The sequence below is a fragment of the Gopherus flavomarginatus genome, chromosome 11 (genome assembly GCF_025201925.1).
Source record: "Gopherus flavomarginatus isolate rGopFla2 chromosome 11, rGopFla2.mat.asm, whole genome shotgun sequence".
Classification (NCBI taxonomy): Eukaryota; Metazoa; Chordata; order Testudines; family Testudinidae; genus Gopherus; species Gopherus flavomarginatus.
The window spans coordinates 24,662,777-24,689,794 of NC_066627.1; the positions used below are offsets into that span (position 1 = coordinate 24,662,777).

The window sequence follows — 27,018 nt, forward strand, 5'->3', positions numbered from 1 at the left end:
TCAGAGCTGAATGTCCCACTCCTCCTTGGTCCGAGGCTTGAAGGCTGTGCAAATCTTGCAGCAATCGCTGAGATAGGTTTCCCCCAGACAGCGTAAACAGTCCATGTGCGGATCACTCATGGACATTGGCCGCTTGCAAGTGTCTCACAATTTAAAGCCTGGGGCACAGGGCACACCCCAACCTGGGCACACTCAACTCTAAACTAAACTACCTTAACTACAGGTACTACTAACTCTGAAATAAAAGAGTCCAAGAGGGAAGCTGCAGCCAACTGGAGCAGAGCAGTTCCAATGCACCTTCACTGGAAATGAGGGTGGGGGAAGCGCACAGCACCCCTTATACTATGCCATGGAGGCACCACTCCAAGGGTTGCTAGGATGCTCCCCTACAGGTACTGCTGGGGAAAAAACTTCCGGCACTGGTGCATATGGCGAGCATGCACACCTATTGTGGAATGCACATGAGTAATAACTCAAAGAAAAGACAGTTACCTTTTCCGTAACTGGTGTTTGAGATGTGTTGCTCATGTCCATTCCTCAAAGTACAGTGTCACTTTTGTCCTCTGGAAACTTTTGCTTTATGGTACGTTTGTATTCTTCATGGTAGGACTCAGATTCTTCCCCACCCAAAACAATCCACCGTTTACAAATCTCTCAGCCAGCGTTTGGTTTGAAAGCCTCCCATGCCAGGAAAACACACACACCAGATGCATTTTTAACAGCTGATGCAGTGACTTCACGTGGCCCTGATGTCAATAAGGTTTCCTCTAAGGACAGATCAGTTCCCACTTTGCTCATGTCTGTTAAGAGTGGCTGGCTGAGAAAGCTTTTATTTCTAAACTACCAGCCTCTCTTCCTATGGAAGTTAACTTACTCAATATTTGACTATTTTGAGCCTGAAGCCATGCTCAATTCTTTTCATAAACTAGATGCTATTGCTTTCAATAAAATAACCAACAGGCCCTGGAAATAGGGTCACAGTGCAAGAAAATGTTACAGCCATTACAAAAAAAGACTGTTTGAGAAAATATAGGGAAGCAATTAAACATGGAGTTCTTAAGGATTCTACTGCTTTGCATAGGCAAGCAGTAGTATTTCTTTCCACTAATTAAAGCTGCAATATATGTATGTTTGACTTTCTTGAAGGACTTAAGGGGGAGGAATGACCAAAATCCATCTCTCTATTTTTGCATTTTAAGTATGACTTGAATCTCCCCTTCATGTCTCTAAAGCATTGCCTATTTTAAATAAACATTCTTCACCTGCGCCATCTCCCATGCTGACACCATGTCCCATTTTTTAAAAACTTTATTAAAGCCAATGTTAAAAAATATAATACAGAGGTTGTGAAAAGAGTGTGTACACATCTGGGTATAGCACTTAGATTAAAAACAAACTTTGTATTTGTGAATAAAGTCATATGATACACAGTGCATAATCAGCAATAACCCAAATTTAGGTGACTAGATTTAACAATACAGTTTAGATATTAGAATCCAAATACTCAGGTGCATCACGCATGAAAAGTTGTACAGAGATTTGGTTGTGGAAAGCATAATGTCAATGAATGGAGATTGTCCCTCAGTAATTGAGAATTAGATTAATTGTCCATTTAGAAAATACAATCCATGAGGAAAGTACTTGTTACTTTCCTGACAGCACTTCTCATCGATACTCCAGCTCATCCCTCCTGGTACTGCTGTTGTCCAGTGGAGGTGTTCAATGTAGATGTCCGTTGACCACTTGATGGTGTCTGACACCATGAGTTGCCACACCAGCTGAGCATAGCGTTGACCGATTCTGCATTCTCTCAGCACTTGCTTGTTACAGGGGTTCCGTCCGCCTAGGGCTCCGATGATCAGTGCATGTGTCTGGACCTGGTAACTCCTAGCTCTCAAGGTTTCAGCCAGAGGGGCATATTTCTATATCTTTCGAGCCTGGGCATTGTGGAAGCTGGGGTCCTGTTCTTGAAGGGCACTGAGACGTCTACCATAATGATCTTCTTCTGGCCCTTGTTGATGACAATGTCCGGTCATAGTTGGCTGTCAGTTCCGGAGATGGCGGAGTTTACGTCAACCTTCCCCACAGGTGGTGGGATGGCTCTGGCCAGGCAATCTTGGATGGTGTTGTGTCGCAGCTGCCAAGTTCTCGAACGGGGCTTGCAGCTAAACAGAATGTGGGGTAGCATCTCATTTTTACATCGACATGATCATCTGATTGGGAAGACTTTTAGCTGGAAAAATAAAAGGGTCTTGTCAAGGCAAGTATGCTTCCCCACTGTTCTTACAGTTTACGTAAGATCAGAAAAAAAAAACACTACTGTGCCTTGGGCTTTGAGGATGCTTGGGAACCTTTATCATCTTTGATGCCTCTCAGGGGAGTGTAAAGTTCAGCCATAGAGCAAAAACCCTAATTCCTTGTGAGCAGCCTTTCAGGTGAGGCCTCATGTTTAATTATTTGGTTTGCTAACTAAAACTAAGTAAATTTTTGTAACTCCATGACTGCGTGTGCCTGTGTGCAACACAAACTTTTCTTTCACAATTCCCATGATGCTTGGATTTTTATTTTGTTAAGACTTAACTGTAATGGTTAGAATTGTTTGCCTGTAGTTAGTTCTGCATTTCAGGGCACCATATAAGCCATTTGCTAATGAATGCCTTTGAAAGTGATCAGTAAGAGGAAAATAATTTCAGCAATATCCATTTGCCCAAAGTCAATACAAAGAGCTGAACAGGGCGCCTGCCTGCAATGGTATTTTTATTACCATAGTGCTTAGGCTTCCCCATCACTGTACAGCACTTACCACAAGGGGGTCCGGAGCAAGCACAGAACGAAGATTCTTCATCTCCAAAGTGGCTATTTACTCATCCTCGGTACCCGACAGCGAGTGTGCTGCAGAAAATCAGTATAGGAAAGGGCATTAGGAGACCTGGTTCTTCTCCCGTGTGACTATGGACTGGTCACCTCATCAGTGCACCCAGCCGTATGATGGAGATAATGAAGCTGAATCCCCTTTGTAAAGCACTGTGAGGGCTACAGCTGAGAAGCACCAAGGTTACCTCAGAGGCAGTAGGTGGGCATTCTAGAACAGCAGCCCAAGATCAAGTGCATGACTGCAGGCCAGGCACAGCCTAGCTGTGCTGAGGTCCCTGGGACTGAACGAAGCTGCCTGCATCCCCATAGGTACAATAGTTTTTCAGCAGGGGACAGATGAGCTCAGGCTGATAAGTGCAGAGAGCTTGAGGCTCTCACAGGACACAGCACAAGTGCCAAAGGGCCATCCCCCTCTCCCTGTGGACTGTTGCTTCCCCAGCTCAGACCCCCAGGGACTGGGCACTAGAATTGTACAAAATGGGGAGTGGTCAGAGAAATGCTACAGCACTTTGGTGAGTGAGCCTGACCAGGGCCCTCTCCAGCCCTCTGGCGTCTCAGAAGATGAGGATTTAGTCCAGTGACCTGCCATGCCCCCCAACAGATGAACAGACACTGGCCAGGAGTTCAGAGACTCCGTAGAAATGTTTATTAAAACACAAAGCACAACAGTACACAAAGCTCATTAAAAGGCAGTAGATGAAAATGCATTTCCACCTGTGGATTCGATTGTTCAAAGTTCAGGAACTGCAACAGTTCATAGGAGTCTGGGGATGCAATAGGAAAACCAGCTGCCCGAGCAGGAGAGGCAGCACTGCCCAGGCACTTGAGATACGAGGGGGAAACCCACTTTTGTTTTTTTCTGTCCTTTCTTCTCCCCCTCAAACATACATTTTGGTCTTTTCCCTCACCCTGGACCTCCTCTTCCCTGGTACCCCAATCTGCAACACTGAGATCTGTTCCAGTCCTATAAATCCCCTTCGGCAGAGAGGCCTGTGCCACCTCCCTCTGGCTGGGCACTGGAGCTGGAGGAACCCTTGTTCTGTTGTGCTTTCAGTTTTATTTACCACCACAACAAACTGTTCCCTGGCTAAGCCTGGAAAACTCCCTGATAGAGGGGAGCGAGGGCACCAGCACAATTCTCCAGACATTTAGGCCAAAACACCATGGATTGCATCCTCTTCCCCCCACCTACCCCAAAAAGAAAATCATCCTCTACAAGGTTTGGTCAGTTTCTGTTCCAGTGCATGTCAGGAATGTCAAAGCTAATTGCATTAGGTTTGCATTGGGATGGTCCTACAGCCCTCCACAACATCCAGGAAGGGGACAGGCTACTGGCGACAGTTCTGGCAGGATGAGATTTACCCAAGACCCACGTGGAAGCAGCTTGGAGACGCCAGCACACCCATTTTTCTGAGCCTTGATCTGTGCTTTGGTCTTGATCCCTGGCTCAAATCCTGTGGGCAGCTCTGCTCACAGTGCTCTAGAGAGCAGAAAGCACCTGGAAATCCCATAAGAACCCAAAACTGTGCATGCTTATCTGACCCCCCCGAGGGATCACCCATCCCTATGCTAAATAGCCAGTGAGTCAGCATTACCATTCTGCCAACCCCATGAAAGCTTTGGTTCATGGCCTGTCCAACTCTGTCAGCAAAGGAACTACCCCAGAACAGCCTTTGTATCAGCCCCACTCACTCTCAGAATCCACTGCATACATAGGTTCTCACTTTTGAAGCAAGGGGGGAACCCCACCACAACAGTTACTTCAGCCAACAGGATGTGCTGCTCACTAGGGCTACTGGCAGGGTCAGCTGCAGTTCTCTGTGCTGGGAAGTGGATTATCTATCTTCCTGAGTTTGGGGTGGCTCTGGGACTCATGCAGCCAGGATGGGTCATACCTGGTTGTTAGTTGCTTAAGCTTTGGTGCACAAGCCTCACAGCCCTACTAGAGTTTGTGCCAGGAAAACTAATCTCCTCTGCTCTACTCAGGGAGCTGACAGCAGTGTAGTAAAGGTACAGGAGAGAATGGGTAGCTGCTCTACATGGTAGAACCAGGTCCAGTTATGGCACTCCAAGCCTGCCTCCTTCATGAAGACAGGACTAGCAAGAGTTTTGGGTGCTCGTGACCAGCCACCAAATAAGCCACTCCCTCCAACCCTGCCAAGAGAGCAGGTGGGGGTCCTGCAATGGAAAGGGCCAGGTCTGTGCAGCCTCTCATCTGTATGAGACGTTAGGAGAGTCAGCCCATGGCCTGGGCATGCTGATGCCAGCACACAGTGTGAGGAAACAGAGGCAGATCAGAGCTTCCCCTACCCAAAGGATCCTTGTTTCTTTAAAAGTGAGAAAACCCCTGCCAGGCTAGGGCCTTGTCTGCCAGATTTCTCTGGCAAGGGAGGCTCAGAGCCACACAGGAGCTGCACTGGCTGCCATCCCGCCTATGTCCAATGGACAGCTGGGCACGAAAGGGTCCAACTTGGTCACCACCACTCAGCATGGAACACAAAACCCTCCAAGGCTTCCCTGGAGCCCGCTTCACTTTTCCTTTTTATTACTTCTTCGCCCACTTCCCTTCCATGACTAAGTTGCTTCCACTGTGCATTCTGGCATCTCCAGGCAGAGATTCCCTCCTGCCTCAGATTCACCTCATCTTTCCCCTCTATCAGAGGCATCTGCTACTCATTTCCTGTCTACAATAAATAGCCCGCACAGCCCACCAGCTCCCCTTCCCACCAGTCACATATTTTACCTCACAGAGATGCTACGATGCCCCCTGTTCCGGTCCAGTACCCCAGCTAGTAAGCTCCTACACTGTCCCTTCACCTACCAGCCGGCTTTGCAAGTGGTTTGTATGAAAGGAGCTCTGTGACTCTGTATTTAACAGCTGGCACTCTCTAGCTAACAGAACACAAAATGGCCTCCTTCCCACCCACAGTTCCTACTTCTGGCAGTCAGCCTACTTGGGGGCACACACGTACACACGCACACACACAAGCAAACAGAGACCCCTTCCAGAAGCCTCACATGGACCTTCTAGACCATATAAATAATAAATAATAAACTGCACTTGCCATCTGGACATCTCGCAGCACTTTGCCACAGACGGGGCAATCTCCCGGGCTCTGTTTGGCAGGGGGAGACAGAGGCACCGGGAGGTTAAGTGACATGCCCCAGCACATCTGTGGCAGAGCTGGAAATGGACTCCTAGCTTTGCATCAGGATCTCTAGACCACAGCTGCCTCCCTCTTCAAAACAAAATCCCCTCAGTACTAACAGCTCCGCCCTGGGAAAGCACCACACTATTTACCTCCTAGCAGAGCGCTAATTCCTACATAACACAGCTCAACCGCACACATTCCACCTGGGAAATCAGAGCTGTCCCCATGGAACAAACACACAAAATAAATAAAATCAATCTACACAGGACTCTCCTTAAAGCTCTAACAAGGAACCTTTGAGAACCAAGAGCCAGTGTCATGCTGTATCTGGCCTTCCCACGCCCCTCCCCGCTTGGATCCAGGAGCCCCCAAGGCGGGTCTGGGAATTTCAGTTCTGCACATTTCCCGTTTACATGGGGAGCCAGAAAGTGGGGCTTTGCCACAGCCAGCTGGCTGTTAAACAGACCCCACCCTTTTTTTTGAAGCATAAGCCAGACCCTGGTCACAGGCACTACCCAACGGGCAGACATACATACAGTGGTTCCCCTGTACCCCCACACCAGCCTGGTACTCCTCAGCAGGCCACCCTGTCACTACTATTTACATTCCTGAATGGGGGCACGCCTTGCCAGACAGAGGCCAAGAGACAGCTTATCACCATGGAGGCAGCTCTGGCCTACAAGGAGATACCTAAGCAGCAGGGAATCGGTGCCAGGTTGCAGCTAAGCCAGGAGACACATGTCTCCTGCTGCCCATCCCACAGCCAAGTTAGGAGACTAGCAGAGTGAAGCCTCTTTGCCTCTGGTGGTCTAGAGGGGCTGCACCTCCAGGCCAGGTAGTCACTCCTCAGTGGAAAGATCACCACTCACAATCATTAAGGCAAGTGGGGGGAAATGGCTCCTGCGGCAGGAGGGACGTATCCGGCTCTGCAGCTCAAGAGAGGGGTCTGCCCACAACAACAGAAGCTCTAAGGCAAGAGTCTGAGGTGGTTAGGGGAGAATAAGTTAAGCGGCCTTTGTTACTATGGCAGCGGCCGCATGGGCTATCCCCGTAGGGACATGGACCACAAAGTATAGCTCCCCGCAGGGGAACGGGCTTGTGGAGGAAAGGCACATGCGTGAGGCGGGAGGAGACAGCGACAGCGCTTCGCGTTCCCAAGAAGGCGCGGAGCACGGCAGGGAGAGGCTGTGAGGTTTCCCACACCTTCCCCCCTTCCAGCAAACCCCACCCATGCAGCCATTTACCAAAACACTCACTACCCACAAATCCCATTTGCTTCAGCCTCTTCAGCGCCTGCTCCCGAGTCCCAAGCCTCCTCCAGCCACAGAGCCAGAGTCAGCTGCAGCATCACATTCAGGCATCAGCACCCAGGAGGAGCGGCCCCACCCAGCTGTGCGCTTATGGCACAGCGGCTCCACAGGAGGCAGTCAGAAGTCCAAAGGCGCAAAGTCCCCGAAGTCACAGTCGAAGAGCTCACTGATGCCCTCGCCCTCCTCCAGGCCGAAGTGGTAATCCTGGGGCTGGGGCGGAGACAGGTTGATGAACTCGTCCGGGAGGAAGCTGGAGAAGTCATCCTTGCTCTGCTCTAGCAGAGCATCCACAGAGGCCAGTGGTGAGAGACTCACCTCATCGGCCATGCACTTCAGTGGCAGCGCGTTCTCCCCAGGAAGGAGGGGCTCTGCAGAGACAGGCAATAGGTCACTGAGATTGGGTGTGCCGAGCTGAAGGACAGCACTTTAGAATAACCCACCAGACTACCCCAGAGGGCTTCTGCATTGTCCCAACCCATGAGGGCTACAGCATCTTCCCACTGGGCCATCAATCTTCCCATCCACCACCTTGTGGCTGTTGCATTATCCCATCAGCAGCCCACCCCCTGCCCAGATGGGTCTGATCACTAGTTAAAGCCATGCTGTACAGACACACACAGACAGCTCTGCCCTTAAGAGCTCACTACCTACAAGCAGATCCAGAAGAGACATAATGGCAAGCAGAAGCCACCACTAGAGACTTGTGAGTTTGTTTTCTCCCTGCACAGGAGACTGCACCTTGTTCGTGGGGGAATAACCTGGCCCAAGGGCCATGCTTGTGGGGTCTTCCAGGAACACAGGTTTGGTTTAAAATACATGAGGGAAGAACTAGCCTTCCACTGGCTGGAGCGAATGGCTAAGGAAGAAGTCTGGAAACCTTGACCGGTCCTATTCACTAGAAGGGCTAAAGAGTTGCATTCCTCAATTCACAGACAGACTTAACCCCAGCCAGGAGCCTGCTATGTAATTAATAGCAAATGTCTAATATTAGCACCTGTCAATGCTCCAGCAGAGTCATCAGTTCGCTTGCAGCAAGGTGATGGCTTTAATTAGAGAGGGGCTGGATCTGGCTTTGGGAGCTCAGGCCTGGGTTATCATTCCACAGCTAAAGTCCATTCCTAGTTTGAATTCTAGCAGCTCTGAAGCAGGATAGGTTACTGCTCTTCACATTGGATGTGTCAGTCCTAGCAGGGTAGCTTCCCTCTGCTGGGGGAAGGTTACAGAGAAACCTGTCGCACACGCTGGTTTGGCATTACCTAGAGCGGTAGGTGGAGCTGATTAAGCAGAGGTGCTGCCTCAGAGCTGAGCAGCTGCTCCTTCTGCCCCTCAGATGCTCTGGCATGGAGCATCACAAGGATCCTCCACTGCTCCATGTGTGCGCAAAGGCCTGAAGGGAGGCAGCTGTGGCAGTTCCTTGACTCTCCTAATAACCAGCCGAGACGGGGGCCCAGGCAAGGCTCCATCCAGGTAAAATGGAGGAGCTGCCAGTGGCCTGGGTGGCATCCAGAACAGATATCAGCCCTGGCATTTGCCCCACCGAGGTTTCCACACCTTTCGTTGGGAAGGAGTCAAGTGTGGGGCCCACAACTGCTTTGAGAACACTGACTGAAAATGCCCTTTCCTGCAGCTGGCTGGGCAATCAGCATCCTTCCCTTCTGCGTGCCAACCCCTGGCAGTGACCAATCATAGCCATCTCCATGCTGGGCCATGGCCACCTGCCCAGCAGAGAGCAGGCAGATGCTGCAGGGCCCTGCCCTTGGAGCATGTTACAGCGCATGTTAGAGCATCTGCATCGCTTTCTCCTGTTTGCGGGGACAGCTCGAGGTGTTCCTTCAGGTCGCATGCTCTGAATGGTCTCCTTTCTTCCCACCAAGCCACTGGGGATAATCAGAGCCCCCTTGTCATGGGCACTGGAATGGAGAGTAAACACCCCCCTCCCCCTGCACGTGGTTAAACAGCTTTGCTAACAAGGAGGAAATACACCTACCACTCCTCAGAGGAGCAGCACAAGTGCTCAGCCAGGGTGGGGGTGACAGCAGGACTAAGGAAGCAAGCCTTCCCAGAGAAAGCAGGGTGGGGCCTTGCTCCCAGGGAGAAGCGCACACACAGCCTGCACCTTGAAACCCAGGGGCCAGACAAAGGCTAGGGAGAGGGACGCTGATGCAGAAAAAGGGAATCTGAGGCTAGAACAGAGTCAGGAAATTGGCCCAGCACATTACCATCTCCCCACCCCCAAAATACTATCAGTGTTCTTAGCTAGTCTGGCTAAGCCCCTCACTGCAGCCAGGCTCAGAGGACGGGGAGGCACGCACCCAGCCAGGCACGCCTCAGCCACTAGCACAGTTCTGGGGTCCAGCCCTCCACCAGTCTGTACCTGTGATAAGCACAGCTGTGATTTAGAGGGCAAGGCAGGTGAACTCCACCCAGGAGTGACTGTGGCCAAGGGCAAACCAGGGGAAAAAAAAAAAAAACACACGCACAAGGGGGGAGCTCAGGCAGAGCCAAGCTGGGGAGCAGCTCCACTGCTACATACCCAGGTGTTGGGAAAGAGCATCATCATCAAGGGGGCTGGGTTTTCCCTCTGGGATCCCAATGTGCAAGCCGTGCTACAGCTAAGGCGTCACTTTCATTCCAAGCCCCTACCAGGGCTGGAGCTTCCAGCCCAACAGGGAGTTTTCAGAGTTGACTTAGAAACCAGTCTCCTCCCAAGTATGAAGAGCCATGATTTACAGTCCTGACTAAACCTGTTTGGCTGTTTGATTCATCCAAGTGGGTGGATGAGGGTTGGGCCACTTGCCAGGTCCTCTCCCTGAGCCATGGCAAGCCCACTAGCTGTGCTTTGGCCCTCCAGACACAGCCTACCAGTCATGGGAACCAGGCACCAGAGTCAGTCAAACTCTCCCTGCACCTGCGATATCACTACAGATACAGTACGCAATACCCATCTGCAACTGTCACCCCCATTGTGCAACGGGGACAGTATTTTCCCCCCATCCCCATATATTTACTACACTGCGTTTCCGGTCTGGGACACACACTGTGAAGCTGAGCATTGTTTTGCCTGGCCAGCAGAAGCACAATTGGATTGTTCCAACCCTGCAGCTCCATCAGCAACCAGAACCAACCCATCCATCGCTGGGTCCCTTTGAGCTGTGTCTAGTGCTGAGCCCGCCAAGCCCCTCCACATTCACATTGCACTTCCCCAACTGTGAAGCAGGCTCTGAAAGCCAGGGAAGATGCCCCGTTCCCATACACACCTTGCTCACTGGGCACCAATGGCAAGTTCACGTCCTGGGTGGGGTGCAGGAGCGGGGATACTGCTGCCTCAGAAGAACCAGGGGACGATTCCTCAGCAGTTGCTTTGAAAGGACTCTTGACTGGGCTACAAACCCCGGAGCTGTCTTCTGGGCACAGGAACACGTCGATGGGGCCCTGGGTGCTTTTCAAGGCAACATGGAAAGCCTGGAAGAGAAGAACAAAAAGAACCACTATAGCAAGGGAACACAGCCTTCATGGGCTTGCCGAGGGCAGAGTGCTTATGTAGGCTGCATGCCCCACAGCCGCGCCAGCTTGCGTAGATCCAGAGAGCAGAGCAAGGCATGTCAGAAAGCACAGACCTGCCAGCTTCCATCGGCCCCCCAAAGGGGGAGTGAGCCACCAAGCAAACCCCGTGGGTAATGGCCTGCTAAGTTCAGGAGACCACCCCTCGTAGGGAATGTAGGCCCCTGCCCGGAGTAGCAGCACGAACGCAGGCAGCGTGAAGTCACTCAGGCTGCCAAGGTTGAGGGGTTAGTGTCAGGTGAGCAGTTCATGGGGCAGGAGGCTTTATTCCCCTGCTGATCCAGGCACTTACAAACAGGGAGCCCTGTGCGCAGCAAGGCAACAAGATGGGATAGCCGGCTGCAGAAGGACAACCCCAGGCACTGCACCATGAAAAGCTGCAAAGGGAAGGGGCATGGGGGGAGGAGTTACCTCTGCTGGGTCTGAAACTTGCAGCTGGGTCTCTGGAGGGGCTTTTATCACCATCACCATTTGCTCAGAGGGGTCTGCGATGCTGCGAAGATCTTGGCAGGTCACATAAGCAGAGGTGCGCTCAGTCAAGGAGTATTCACTGGAAGGCTGGTGGTTGTTCCCTTCCATACGGACCAGAGACAGCTTTACAAGTCAGATGCAATAGCTAGTGGGACTCAGGAGCTGGGGAACTGTCAGAGCCAAACCACAAGCAGCTACCTAAGCATTCAACTCACCAACACGCAGGCAGTGACTTACTCAAGGGCGTGCAGTGATTGGGACAGAGGTACACTTCTGATGGTCAAAGCACTTGCGTTTCACAGTGCACTCAATGCAGGAACATACTAACCTCTCCAGTGTTACAGAGATGTTCACGCGTGTCCATCCCACGCTCTACTCAGTCCTTACAGCTATCCACTGTGTAACTACAGCATCTCCACATACACATACATAGTATCTGAGCTGAAAGGGGACTTAGCCCCAGCCCTGTGGCCATGTCCAAAGCCTATAAATCCCTTTCCACAGTCATGCAAGAGACAGAAGTTGTCTGAATTATTTGTGCTGTGTGAAAGTGGCAGATGCCTGATACACCTGGTCGAGAAGCCACTCAAATCCTGAGCCCCCAGCCCCGATTTAGGGCAAGAGATAAGTGATTTAAGAATACTGGCATCCGCAGAGGCCTAGATGCAGCATTTGTGCATTGCAATTCCCTGCTTCAGTCATGAACTTGACAACGGCAGCACTTGGGCTGCACAGTAGAGGAAAAAAACAGGTAGCAGAAAGGGATGGGGAATTAATGCACGTCTGCATGCTCACTGCTGGTTGCCTACAAAGGCTGAACTGAAGCGATCTTCCATGTGTCTCTGAATAGCTGATGCTTGCTAAGGACCTGGAGCAATGGCTTCACCACTCCTCCCATTCTTCACTAATAGGCACGACTTGACTGCATAGAAATGGCAGCCCACAGACCACTTACGACAAAAAAGCAACATGGCTCATGCAAAGCATGCAGGACACGTAACAGTTGTGAGTTATTAAAGAGAAGAGCAGAAGTGGTATGTGGTTTGCAAGGGAGTATGCACACACACCAGCCGAGCCAGAAGCCTAAAGGAACTACACCTTGTCTGCAGACTGGCCAGAACATGGAAGGAATCCAGCCCCAGACGTTTTGGTTTACTATATGTTTTACAAAACCTCAACATGAACAGAAACATTTCCATGAAACTAGAAATTTAGATATAATCAATTCTGGCTTGAGCCAAACAACTTGACTCCCCCACAGCATTCGCAGCCCAGACCTTGCTGAACCAGAAAGCAAAACTGAAAGGATTTGCCCATGCTGAGCAAAATGCCCAAGAGCTAATCAGTGGGATGAACCACGAGGTGTCCGAACTCTAAAGCCCTTCCCCACGTCTGGCACCAAGGGTCACAGTAACAGATACGGACACCGAGACTTTTTAGCTTGCCCCCTTTAAGGATAAAGTTACCCATTCCCTGCAGGCTGGGAAACGGCTGGTATCTCCTGTACTGCGACAATAGGCAGTTCTGTATGGTTTGAACAAAATGGTCAGTGGAGACTACACTACGGCCAAAGCAATGACCTCACTCGCACTAGAGCGCATACTCCCAGCCACATGGAGCAAGGAACACAACTCCTTCGCAACACTGCTGCTCCTTAGGGAGATGGGCCCAGCCTGAGATCAACTGTCAAAACTATCTGTCAGGTACAGGGCTTTCCACCAGCTCAGAGGGAGGCAACAGAGACAAGATACCGCCCCTTGGCCTGGCATGTTTAGCTCCTTGAGGCTACCCTGCAGCTGGGTAGCTGTGAAGCTATTAGAACAGAGCCACGCAGAACAGGAATTGTAGCTCCCAGATCTCACTATGCAGTAAAGCGGCTCCTGCAGCTCCACTCAGACAAGGATATTGCTGATTCTCAGGGTCCTCAGTGAGGAGCTTGAGCTGGACGGTGCACATCTGGAGGAGGTCATCCAGCTGCTGCTCAGCCACCTGAAGGTCACGGATTTCCTTCTGCAGCACCTGGTACTTACTGGTGTTCCCCACAGCTGACTGGCTGCCCCTAGGAAACAGAACACTCAGGTCAGTTGTCTTCAGGTCAAGGCTGCCATTGCAGTTACTATGTAACAGAGTGTTCTGCAGAGCAAGTGGAGGTGTGGGGATTACACCCATCTGTAGCCACTTGCCCCCTTACCACACCCATGAGGTGTCCCCTCCCACATGTAGACACTTGAGGCTGCGCTCTCTGGCAACAATTGTTTTGTCAGCTGGCAAGCCAGGAAATGAAGTCATGAAATAGGGAAGGGTGAGGCAGGGAATTCCACCTCCACCGTGGCCATTTGGTGCCAGTCAGATAGGTCAAGGCAGAGGACTGGGGAAGGTGCTCTAGCTAGTCTGACCCCAAGGACCATGGCCACTATTTGTTTTCAGTAGCCCCCAAGGTGCTAAGCAAGGCTCAACACAAAGGAAAGTGCAGCCCTGCACTAAAGCACAGGTCTACACTCCCTCCTGTATCAGTGTCATTCCCCCTCCATGTACCTAAGTGCAGGGTCTCCCACACCCACCGCTGCAAGCACCAGCCTTCCCAAGGGGCAGCGGCTTTGCATTCTGAGGGGATGCACCACAGCCTCTTGGGTGATTCTCTCCTTCCCTGCCCAGCCCTGTGGTGGGGCGCTAGAGGCTATCCTCAATACAGCATTCACCCCAGGGGAGCAGGCGGAGCCTCCTCTCTTGCATGGCCAGCCACTAGGGGACACTCACCATGGACTCTACCCTGCTAGCCTTGTACGCCTGACACCTCTGACCACATTAGCCTGAGAGGGGACAGGCTGGAGCTATCCTTGAAACTCAGATGCTGCAGGTGCAAATACAACAGCAACACATGACGTAGGCCAGTCAGTGCCCAGAATTGGGAACTGCCCACAGAGCTCCACCCAGGGCATTATTCAGGTGGACGCTTGGACGCCATTCTCCAGTGTTGTGGGGTGAGGGCTCAAGCCTCTGCACCCACTATTGTAAGCAACAGACTTTAGCCATTACTTTAAAATACGGACCAACGGGCTTCTCCTCAACATTCTTGGGGCAGGGTGAGGTAAGTTTATTCTTATTTTGGTTGAAGGTCACCCATAGCCATTGGCTCATTTAGCTGACCGCGGTTAAAGCGTGTTAGAGTCAATAGTACACAAGGGAGTGATGCGATGTGGTCAGCTTCATGTCTGACCCTCCTTTGACTGCCCTAACCCAATGGATCAGGTTCCTGTTCAGCAGTTGGGTGAACTTTCAGTGTGGGACTGAGCAAGCCTCAAACCCAGGACCTTCACCATTATAATCAAGTGCCTTAACCACTCTGCCATTGCACTTGAATTTCTGATTTCATGCAAATTAGGATGCTTTTTTTAAAAGAGCATTTTATGTAGGAAACTTTAGGGTTAAGGCACTGGACTGAAACTCAGAACTGGGTTTAATTCCCACTCTGGTCAAAGACTCCCTATGTGACCCTAGACAACTCACTTCCCTGTGCTTCGGTTTCCCCATCTGTAAAATGGGAATGATGCCGGCCCAGCTCCCAAGGAAGTCGCAAGGCTTGTTTGTGAAGCTCTTTGAGGACAGTAAAGGGTTGTTCATGGGTCAACAAAATGTAGAGTTATGTACAAAACCGGCCCCCTCTGAAGTCCAAATCCCCAGGGAGAAGTACCCAGAGAACTCACTGGAGGAAAGGGGAAAAAAAGACACTATGGCATCCCAGTGGAAGCACTTTTAACACAGTAAGGGCAGTACACTTGGGGCATTTAAACGTACAGCCAAAACATGCAGCCATAATCTAGCACCCTCTAGCCTCTGACTCAGCTCTAGAGGACTGCACCAGTTGAGCTCACATAATGACCAGTGCCAGGGAATACCAAGTATGAAAGGGAACCTAAAGATATATCTACACGGCAAGCAGAAACCTGTGGCAATGAGCCTCAGAGCCCAAGGCTACAGCATGAGCCCGAGTCTGCATTGCTAAAAATAGCTATGTAGACATTCAGGCTGGAGCATGGGCTCTGAAGCCAAGCCCAACCCGCTCCTTAGGTTACAGAGTCTGAGCTCCAGCCTGAGCCCAAATGTCTACACATTTTAGTGCCATAGCTGCCATGGGTTCTGCTTGCCATGTAGATGTGCTCGAAAAGCCTCACCCAGTTACACTCATGCTGGCACAACAAAGAGCTTGGTGCTCATACGTACAGCCACTGGATGTTGTTCTTGGATTTCTTGGTGATTAGCTGAATGCCCTCCAGGACATTGGTGATGTCGTAGATCCGCCTCTTCTGCACTTTCAGGACCTCTGCTGCCCAGTTGAGATCCACCACCCCATCTGGTGACTGGCTTAGCAGCTCCAAGAAACGCTTGGTGGTCAGGTTCAGAGAGGTTTCATAGCGGGACTTCTCCCCAGGAGATTTCACACCTGCGAGCAATTCAAGTTGCTTGTTACGGATTTATATAGAAGTGACAACACAAAACCTCAGTGAGTGGAGTCTTCCTTCAGCACACCCACCTGGCACCCACTGGAAAGAGGCTCAGTGTGCAGTCTTGGGGGCTCCCGTCTTTACTCTAACATCAGGATTCACTGTGGTCCATTTACACAGCTTTTTTTTTCGGGGGGAGGGGGGAGGGATCTGCAGATTTAACCCCTTTACTCCCTATGCATCTAGATCATTAATGAGGATCATTTCCACTTGATATCTGTGCACTGACCCCACTATACTGCAATCTCATTGCCTTTGTAATCCTTTCCTTACAATCCTTCAGCCAGTTTTCAACCCCTGTGACAATGTTCAAAGGCAAATCAGTTACTGTTTTAACTGAAGCCCAGACATGTTCCATCAGCAACATTCCTGTCGTCCCACTTGAGATGCAGCGTTGCATCTCTAGCCTGCATGTGCTGCACAACCATTGCCCCTCTGCAGGGCAGCCTGGCACAGATCTGGTAGTTTGTCTGTCCAGGCAAGACTTGTGATCACAGGCTCTGCATAGTCTGTTAATTCTGGTGCTGGTGGGATAACATGATGGCATGAAACAAAAGCTCCCATGAGGTTCCCAAGTACTCTAGCCTCAAGGGGCAGGCCAGAATGCGTGAAGCAGTCCGTCATACCACCAGACAACTCAAGAGCCCAAGCCCAATTCCAGAAATATGTGAAGCACTGCTAAAAACCTACAGCTTGATTCCTGGACAGGCTACTGGAAAGCACAAGCCGGAACAGGCTGCAGAGGAACTCAGCTGCTGAGGGCATGCCTATTTATGCCCAAAGCAGTGAGAAAAGGGCAGGCAGAGCAGGACTTAACACCCAAGAGGCTTGAATTTACACCCACCACCCTTTAATAAAGTTGGGCCAGCTGAGGAAGTCCCAGAGCTGGCTCTGCACAGAGGGATGGGAGCAGGTCAGAGGCTGCAGTGGGAGAAGGGGTAGATGCTGCAGCACTGAAGGCCCTTGATCTCCTCCAGAGGGCAATGGACTCCATGACCCACAGTCCCAACCATCATAGCTCAGCTTGGCTTGGGATTCAGCCCCATTAGGCCATTTGGAGGGGAGATGCAGTGGCTGGTAAGGACTGCGTGAGTAGTAGCAGCAGAAAGTGGTACCTGTACCTTTGGCAGGGTTTTTCGCTTTGCCCCGGGATGTCTGGATGCTCTCTGCTATGTACTGGTGATCGGTCTCCAGATCTAACTTCCTCTTCACCTGCAAAGAGAAGGAAGGCTTAGTGAAGAAGAATGCCACAGATCACCTCCCCCTGCAGGTTACCACTGGAGCAGAGATAATGTGGCTGGTGCTACTGTACTTCCAACTGAAAGTCATGGCCATCGGTCAGCTACTGGGCTTTTGCAATATGAGTCTGGTCTCAGTCAAGTTCCCAGTGGGCAAGTGTCTACTGCAGAAGCCACCATCATGATCAGCAGCTGGGCTGGTGGGCTCAGCATAGACCAGAATGGCTTTGATGGCATTTAATGGCAAATGTTAACTGCAAAGTGTGACCAGACTTTGCATTCCAACCCTAATAATCTATGATTCTATGATTATGGAGCCAAACCACCCCCCCAGTAGCAGTGAGAACAAAAGAAACATAAGAATGCCCATGTTGGCTCAGACCAAGGGTCCATCTAGCCCAGTATCCTGTCTTCTGACAGCAGGACAATGCCAGGTGCCCAAGAGGGATAAACAGAACAGGGAATCAAGTGATCCAACCCCTGGGGCAGGACCAAAGGTTTTTAGATAAAGAGCCTTGAACTTCAGGCATTTAACCTTTCAGACAGGCAAAGCCAATCAAAGGGAAATCCCTCCAACTAGGCCAAAGAGTAGGGCAGGTGCAATACCTATGAGGGCAGGGAGAGTACTGGAATCAGTCGCTGGCCTCGGTGCATTGAGACTCTGTTCTCCCAGGAAGGTCACTGCCTGCCATGTAATGGTTTGTTAACAGTTTTGTGGGTTATGCTGGAACAGTGTTCTAGCATTTCCTTTAAGAGCCAGAACAGCATTCCTGTACATCTACCTGTGCTGGGCCAGGCGGCTCCTTTCCCTCCCTGGCTGCAGAGCATCCTCCAAGCTACAGGAGCCAGGTCAGCACAGAGAGAGCCGAGGATGCTGCAGGGCGGACTGGGATGGGCAAGAGGAGGGACATGGGGCCAGAGCCGCCGAGTCCAGGGGAGAGCTGAAGCTGAGCAATGTTGGGAGTTGGTCAGCAGGGCTGACCAAACAGCTGGCCCCCCCATGGTGAACCAAAGCCAAGCAGGTAAGGATGGGATAGATCCTGAGGGGAGTCATTCCCTGCTCCCTTGGCCCTCCCCTACTGCCCCTCCCATCTTCCTCCAAGCTCCTCCCTTTCCCCCTCTCAGGGCCTCCCCCTGCCCTGGTTCTGGCACTCTTTTGTCAGGGCTCCAGCACTGTTTCTTAACTATGTGGCGCAGGCCTCCTTGCTGTAAGCTTCCACAGCTCATTCCATGCTCAAAAACTTAAGGCACCCTGGACACACAGGGGCCACCTGACTCAGCAGCCTGTCTCTCTGGTGCTCAGCGCTGAGACATGAAAGCCCCCAGAGGGGCTGCGAGAATGCTTTTCTGACTCCATGTGATCACTTCACAGCTTGATATCAGCCCTTAGAACAGTATGCTGGTTACATAGCCAGTAACCGGTATAGCTACAGCACCCATCATCATAGCACCCAAGTGCCATGTGTGAACTGGGCATTCAGCAAACCTTCATCCCATCATCCTGACCATTTCTGGACTCCCTTTCCCCTTCCTCTGACACTCTGGTGATGGGCACTATTAAGTGTTTAATTTGTGCCAGGGCTTGCCAACATTGAGCCCTGGCACCTCTAGGCTTGGCAGTTCATAGCCCTAGTATCTCTGGGCTTCCAGCCAGCAGCCACCCATGCTGAAGGAAGCACCACTGCCAGCAGCAGCACAGAAGTAAGTTGGCAATACCATACCATGCCACCCTTACTTCTGCACTGCTGCTGCTGGCAGCACTGCCGTCAGGGCTGGGTGCCTGGCCAGCAGCTGCTGTTTTCCGGCTGCCCAGCTTGAGCCCCAGCATCTCTTTCATTACAAATTAAGCACTGGCGCTATTAAAATACTTCATCATAAATCCATCCTCCAGTTCGGTCTCAGGTTGCCTCTGATGAGAGTTCAATGCGGAACTGGCAGGCGGTTTGGGGTGAGGAGCTGCCCTTCTCGCTTGCCCTAGTTTTACATTTTCTGTGCTGTGGGGGGTGTCATAAACAGATAAGTAAGAGTTAATAGAACAGAAGTACTAAATGTCTCTTTTGCCTGTAAAGGTTAACAAGATCAGTGAGCGTGGCTGTCACCTGACCAGAGGACCAATCAGGGGACAGGATACTTTCAAATCTTGAGGGAGGGAAGTTTTTGTGTGTGCTATTAGTGTTGGTTGTTGTTCACTCTGGGGGCTCAGAGGGACCAGACGTGCAACCAGGTTTCTCTCCAATCTCTTTGATACAGTCACTTATATGTCCAGAATAGTGAGTACTAGGTAGATACGGCGAGTTAGGCTTATGTTTGTTTTCTTTATTTGCAAATGTGTATTTGGCTGGAAGGATTTTAATTTGTACTTGTATACTTAGGCTGGGAGGGTATTCCCAGTGTCTATAGCTGAAAGACCCTGTAACATATTCCATCTTAAATTTACAAAGATAATTTTTACTGTTTTTTTCTTTCTTTAATTAAAAGCTTTTCTTGTTTAAGAACCTGATTGTTCTTTTATTCTGGTGAGACCCCAGGAGACTGGGTCTGGATCCACCAGGGAATTGGTGGGGAGAAAGGAGGGAAGGGGGAGAGAAAGGTTAATTTTCTCTGTGTTAGGATTACTTTCTCTCTCAGGGAGAGTCTGGGAGGGGAAAAGAGAAGAAGGGGGGAAGGTGGATTTTCCTCTCTGTTTTAAGATTCAAGAAGTTTGAATCACAGTGATCTTCCAGGGTAACCCAGGGAGGGGAAGCCTAGGAGAGGCAACGGTGAGGGAAAGGGTTTACTTTCCTTGTGTTAAGATCCAGAGGGTCTGGGTCTTGGGGGTCCCTGGGCAAGGTTTGGGGGGGACCAGAGTGTACCAGGCACTGGAATTCCTGGTTGGTGGCAGTGCTACAAGTACTAAGCTGGTAATTGAGCTTAGAGGAATTCATGCTGGTACCCCATCTTTTGGATGCTAAGGTTCAGAGTGGGGGTTTATACCATGACAGGGGGAAACACCAAGCTAGAGACCAAAAGCATTTTCCGTGTGCTAGAGTTTAGAGGGATCCAATTAGAAAGATACAACGCTGTCTTCTAAGCACATCTGAAGGATGCACTATTCCTCCAATGCCTCAGGAAGCTGCTGAAGGATTCCTGCCATCAGCCATTTGGGAACACTTCAAAGCCAAGGAATCCTTGCTAAGCAGATATGCCCCAGAAGAGGAAAAACAAAGTAGGACTGGGACACATTCACTCACTTGCTTCATCTGAACAGCATTTATAAGAGCGAGCTGCCATGAGTTTTCAACATTTTATAACTCATCATACGGCAAACGCCCAGTCTGAGTCACCCACCTTGCAGCCGACAACATTTTCTGCAATTCTGTCATAACACAATCCCTTTCCTTTCACGTAATTCACAAAGGTACAGACGCAAGACAGCATTATCTATGGGCCCTCATCTGCATGTATTTCATTGGGTGCCTTATTCAAGCCCTGCACCCAGTTACTAATGGGATGGGATTTGTTAGCGGAAGTAGGGAGCTTGGGTCTTTAACTGGTACCCAACTCACTTGCCACACACAAGGGTATAAGCTACAAACAACTGGTGAAAAGGACCTGGAGATTACAGTGCACAAGAAGCTGGATATGAGACAACAGTGTGCCCTTGTTGCCAAGAGACCTAATGGCATATTGGACTGCATTAGTGGGAGCACTGCCAGCAGATCGAGAAGTGATTATTCCCCTCTATTCGGCATTAGTGAGGCCACATCTGGAAAACTGCATCGAGTTTTTGGCCCTCCACTACAGAATGGATGTGAACAAATTGTAAAAAGTTCAGCGGAGGGCAACAAAAACGATTAGGGGTCTGGGGCATACGATTCATGAGGAGAGGCTGAGGGAACTGGGCTTATTTAGTCTGCAGAAGAGAAGAGTGAGGGGGGATTTGATAGCAGCCTTCAACTACCTGAAGGGGGGTTCCAAAGAGGATGGAGCTCGGCTGTTCTCAGTGATGGCAGATGACAGAACGAGGAGCAATGGTCTCAAGTTGCAATGGGGGAGGCCTTGGTTGGCTATTACGAAAAAATATTTCATTAGGAGGACGGTGAAGCACTGGAATTGGTTACTTAGGAGGTGGTGGAATCTCCACCCTTAGAGGTTTTTAAGGCCCAGCTTGACAAAGCCCTGGCTGGGATGATTTAGTTGGGGTGGGTCCTGTTTTGAGCAGGGGGTTGGACTAGATGACCTCCTGAGGTCTCTTCCAACCCTGATATTCTATGATTCTACGAGGTCGAAGCTTTCCAGGGTAGCCCCAAGTGGAGCACCTGACTATCATCCAATTGTGCCAACAGGCAAAGCTCCAGCTCAGACCAGCACTCCAGCTACCTGCCTGGGACCACATGGGCAGTCAGGAGAAGTTGATGGTTCAAGAGAACTTTAAAACTTTGTACATTGTGACTGTATCCGCCTCTAGCCTCATTCAGCGCAAGATGATCTTGCTCATGAAGGAGCCATTTGGGAAGGAGACTCAGTAATTGAGGCCTATTTTATTACTAGAGGGGAACAGCCTGACAATACAGAAGCAGATGGATTAGACAACTCCCTCCAACCCAAAGGCCTAGTGACACGTACGTGGTGGGAAGCATCTCAACTTAGGCGATCACGGAGTGAGTGGTTACTCACTAACCTAGACAGCTAATGGTCAGGTTAAGATACCTAAATCCCAGTGCACTGCTGGGAAGCACCCATGGGAGCTGAAAACAAGAGTTCTGCCCCCTTTGGTCATGCACACTAGGGTGTTCAGAGTTTCACCACCCGCAGGCACCAGGCTGCAGCCCCACCAGAGCTGCTGGTGCAGAACAGCCTATGTGCACCAGGCTGCTGATTGCTTATTAAAAAAATCAGAGACTGATTGGAGCTTCCTCTGAAACAAGCACTTTGCAAACAGCTGGGAGAAACGCAGCTCATGTTTTGGGTTTTCAAAAACAAGGATCCTCCTTGAAGCGGCAGTCTAACCACACAAACCAGCAACACTTCCAGCACAACAGTACAGAGAACCACCCACTCCCCATAAGCAGGGAGACACCAGACAGGGAAAACTCATTATGGATTCCTGACCCAAACAGTTAAAACAAAGGATCAGCTGAAACCCTGCTGACCACTGCAAGCCCCTCAAACTACAGTGAGAAGCCTCTGGAAGATGGCATGTTTAACTAGCAAAGCATGTTGCAGTCTTCTCCTCCCTCACTCCCTCCAACCCCTCATCTCTACCGAACTAAAAGCATGGGAATTTTATGCTGGGACAGATCCACTCACTAGACACGGCCAATACCAGATGATAGCTTAAAACTCCATCTTAAAATTGCACAAGTAAAGAAGGATCCCACACAATGATCTGCTTGATCATGCCCTGATAGAAGTGCAAGCCCTTGTTGCTTTAGCCTCAGTCTAATTGCAGGTGCTAGTATGAGTCATTTAAGTGTCTAAATCAACCTTATGAAAACAATTCAGGAAACCATAAGAAAGGAAAGGCTCTGCTGGTTCACCCTTGCAGGTCTTGGTGCAAAATCAGAGTCTAACAAGGCAAGGACAGATTCCTGTTTGGAGCCCCATTGAAGACAATGGGTGTCTGCATGGGTGCAAGGGTTAGCCCTGCATATTTCACAGCACAGTCTGTATTTGTTACATTAGAGTAGCATCCAGCGGCTCCAACAACAATGAAGGCCCTCTTGTGCTGATGCTGTAGAAGACAATGCCTGCTTGCCACTCTTATCCTAATGATTATTTAGAAGTTACATGCCTGACTGTATATGTCTACACTCCCACACTGGACAAGCAGAATTTTTCAACACTCTGGCTTTAATATCCTGAAGCAGGAAATTAAGCTCTGCATTTATAACACTGCGGACTGCTGCCACAGACATTAAAGAGTCATCACAACAAAGTGAGATCTGAGAACAATCTGAGAAGTGTGTAGAGATAGAATCCACTCAATCGATTTAGTTCTGAAGTGGAGCTTTGAGACATTTTGATGACTGGTGTATGTCCACACTCACAGCACACCCTCTCCCAATTAATTTATTTGCATATTTTCATGAGCAGTTATCATTTCTCTTCACTGTACCAGGGTTTATCACTCCTATATGCTAACAGCTAATATTTCAGAATCAGACTTCACATATCCCATTTGGGCCTTCCCATTTCAACTTGCTCAACCCTCACTACTTAGCCCCGTAAACGATTAACAACAGAAATGCTGAATCAGGAACACACTCAGCATACTGTACAAGCAAACCAATCCCATGTCAGGCCTCACTCACATAGTGGTGCCGGTTCGGTTCTTCCCTCACTCAGGAGCTTTATCACATGAAGCCGGAAGACCAAGAGCAGCAGCCACACCAAGGCCAGCTATCTGCCTTATCTAGCCCCAGACAGGGCTGTGCCTAGAAGAGCTGAATGCAAGAAGCGCCCTCTCTTTCGATGACCTGTAAAACTGAAGCCCTGGCCACAGGTGGCCCAGTAAAGTCCCCAGGGCACTTTATTTTCATGAGAGGAGAGCCAATGACCACAGTATGGGGGAAAAGTAAGCTATTACATCTGCCTTCTTGGATTACCCTGCACTGACGCAAAGTCTCTCTCCATTTCCTTTCTTTGTTTTATTTCCGGGGCTCTTTAGAGCACCATCAGGGGAGCCTCTGGCCTGTGCTGTGACAAAGCCGCCACGTTTCACCACACACACAAATTTAGCAGTGACGCGGAGGGCAATACACGCGTAGAAAGGACACGCGTGCTCCCCGGGTAGCAAAGGGCCTGATTTTCAGCCGACCGAGCCCGCCCAGCTCCGGGCTCCTGGAGATCCCCTGGGGGAAGGAGCGCTGCTACCGAGCTGCACACGAGAGCGCTAACGTGGCGTTACCGGTGGGCGTCCCAGCGCCGGTCTCTGCGCCGCCGGGCCCGGCCGGGGGGCCTGCGGGGTGGCGAAGAGCAGCAGCTCGGCCTCGCTCTCCGCTTCAGGCGTGGGGAGCGCGTCCGGCGTGGAGATGATCACAATCTGCTGCTCCATCACGTGGAGGCCCCCGGCGGCCCCCAGCAGAGCCTCGAAGTCGGCCACGCAGGCGCTGCCGTCCGGGGCCACCCCCAGGCCCTCCAGAGACATGGTCCGGGCGGCGGGCGCTCACATCCCCGGCGCTCGGCGGAGAGTGGGGGGACGCGCCCGGCCCTGCTCCCCTCCCCGCGCCGGCTCAGAGGGCCATGGCCCCGGGCCGCGGGGCGGCGGCGGCCCGCGGCAAGAGACGGGGCTGGCCCCGGGACGCGCGTCCCATGCTCAGGGAGGGCCGAGGCCCGAGGACGCGCAGCCACCCGGGGCGGCGGCGGGGTCCGGAGCAAAGGGCACCAAGGCAGCACCCCAGAGCTTCAACCCTCGCCTAGGCCTAGGGCCGCCGCAGGGCACAGAGCGGAGCTGGCGCCGGGCCCGCTGCTCGCCCCGCTGGGGGTCCCTCGGCTGCCCGCCCGGCCCCGGGTATTGTCCCCAGCTGGTCCAGCCCCGCACGCCTTTGCGCGCCAAATCCTTTTTGCCGCGAAAGCGGCCGTAGCGGCGCATCCGCGCTCCCATTGGCTACGCCGGCGGCGAGCCGCCTCTCCATTGGCTGCAGTTCCCAGTTTGAGGCCCAGCTCCGCCTTCCCATTGGCTACGATCCGGATGGCCGTGAGGCGGTGCGGTGACGAAGAAAACGTTCTGACAGCCGCCCAATCGCAGCCGCTGCGCGGACGGGAGGGTCAGAGTGCGGCCAATCAGCGCGGAGCTGGGGGACGCTGCGCTGGGCAGCGGCGTGGCGAGAGGCGGTCGGTGCCGGCTGGTGAGAGTGGTGGCGCCGGGCCCGGCTTGGAGAGGCTCTTCGGTGATGGTGTCTCACCCGCTCCCTGCGCTCCCGGGGTCGTTCCCCTCCCCGGGGACTCCCCCTCGCCCTGTGTCCGCGCTGGTCCCCGCCCCTCATCGCACCCGTCTCCCCATCTGTCCCCATGGCGCTGCGCCCCCCCGCTGGCTGGCCGTGCAGAGCGGGGTCAAGCAGGGACAGACGGCCCAGGACGTCAAGTGCATTGATCCGCTCAGGACGTTTGTCCACTAATACTTATACGTAGCTTTTTCCATTGCAAAAAGCTGAACAGCCTCGGCTGCCAAAGAACTTTTATGAACATGAATCCGCCTTCCCAACGCCCAGGAGTTGGGGATTAGCTCCACCTGACACACCTGCAGAGACGAAGGCCCAGCAAAGTGGTGTGGTTGCCCAACACAGATGGGTGGCTGAGCTGGGACTGTGGCTCTGCTGTCCCGACGACCAGCCCCTTGCTCTAATTCTGTCCCCCTGGTTAGTGTGTCTTGTGTCTCCACTCTGGGCCCAATTCAAAGAGAACGTGGTTTGTAGATAGTGTTCAACTTGAGAGCGTGGCAAGCTTTTAGCACTGGCAGTTCCTGGCTTAATCCATGATGTTGGCCGAGACAGAGCCTAGCACATAATCATGAGGCCACACTTCAGAATCTCCTTTCCGGAGGATTAAGTGGTAAGAAAATCAGAGATACGTTGATTATTCTGTGCTTGTGCCTCCATGAAATATGTATTATACAGCAGGTGACGCGCTAGAGTTGAAAAGGCAGAGTAGGAGAAAGATAACAGCAAACTCCTTTAATATCTGTAAATATGCACTGGGCTCTGGTGATACACCCACAAAACGTGGCACAGATAGCAACGTTCCCTCCGTGTGCCTGCCAATGTGTAGGAAGCTGATAAACTGTTTAGCGGGAAAGCTAAATTCAAAAAGAAATTACTAGAAAGCATATTTATGAATTGTGGCTTCCTTGGAATTGCAATAACTTATAGAGACATAAAGACTTATACATGAAAGAATCCCGAAGTGTTTTATAAAATGCAGGTCAGACTCACTTTAACCACTACTGGAACACGGTTGCCTCTGGTATGGAACATGGCAGCTATTTGTGCACAGCCACACTACATGAGAATTTAAGAGGAAAAGTGAAAAACTACTGTCTCTGACAGACTGCAAAGGCGATATTAAGGAGACAAAATGTAATAATCAGGATTGGAATATGACTAAAATAGGAGGGTTCACCCCCACTTCTGCAAAAAGCACCATGGGATCTTTACTGACCATCAGTGGTCAGAATCCCCATCTTCTCTCTCATCTGAAAGAGGAACCCACACACCATCAGCATAATGAGCCTCTGTCACCAGCTGGGGGTACTGGTTCATGGCTAACTCAGGAAGAGGAGGACGAAGGAAGCCGTAAAACTAGCTTGCCTAGTAGACAGAGATCTTAACTACAGGCTGAGCAAGATTGTACTTGAAACCTTAGGCATGCACTGAAGTGGGCTCTTGGCAGAGAGGCTTGTCCATTGTTGGAGGCCTGAATGCATTACAGAGCCCTGACAGCACTTTGGGAAGGCAATGCCCTAGTTAATACAGTGACACCTGCACTAAAGACTACTCAGTACCAAGAACATGGGGTTGGAAAATGCAGAGATAAAGTAGGTTTCTAAACCTTGTAAGGACTGTGCTGTCACACAGCGAACAGTCAACTGCACCTGCTGCCTGATTGCAAACAAGGAAGGGTTTTGATGCAAACACAAGAAAAGCCAGTTGGGTTAAAACAAAACCAGCCTTACCGCTGTGAGCTGGAGCCGTGCCCCATCTGCACAGAGAAGGGAGCTGTGTTTGAAATCTGGCTCCTAACAAGTCAGCTGGTCAGGGTGGAGTCCAATCTAGGCTCACACAGGTTCTAATTTAGCTAGGGCTCGTGCATGACAGCACGTTAAGCCATGTCACAATGTGCTTCAGGAGCTGTATTTGAACACTGCAGGCAGAGCACCTTGCCACTTGCACACTCACTCACTGACTACCAAGAAAGGCTTCAGTCTTGGCCC

At 51.1% G+C, this 27,018-nt stretch overlaps 1 protein-coding gene across 2 annotated transcripts; it reads right to left on the reverse strand.

The window, feature by feature from the left end:
• Positions 1 to 1,290: 1,290 nt before the first annotated feature.
• E2F1 (E2F transcription factor 1) lies at positions 1,291 to 24,581 on the reverse strand. Of its 2 annotated transcripts, XR_007768457.1 has the most exons (8): positions 23,998 to 24,581; positions 16,992 to 17,082; positions 15,590 to 15,809; positions 13,275 to 13,427; positions 11,309 to 11,423; positions 10,594 to 10,798; positions 2,804 to 2,892; positions 1,291 to 2,233 (listed from the first exon to the last, which is right to left on the reverse strand). XR_007768457.1 is itself a non-coding variant. In XM_050917406.1 (7 exons), exons 1-7 carry the CDS (start codon positions 24,235 to 24,237, stop codon positions 7,454 to 7,456), a joined length of 1,275 nt encoding a protein of 424 aa, XP_050773363.1. In that variant the 5' UTR covers positions 24,238 to 24,579; the 3' UTR covers positions 3,498 to 7,453. The 2 variants fall into 2 exon arrangements, 1 of the variants encoding a protein (XP_050773363.1); XM_050917406.1 differs by lacking the exons at positions 1,291 to 2,233; positions 2,804 to 2,892 and adding an exon at positions 3,498 to 7,704 and having other exon boundaries at positions 23,998 to 24,579.
• Between the last annotated feature and the right edge of the window lie 2,437 nt (positions 24,582 to 27,018).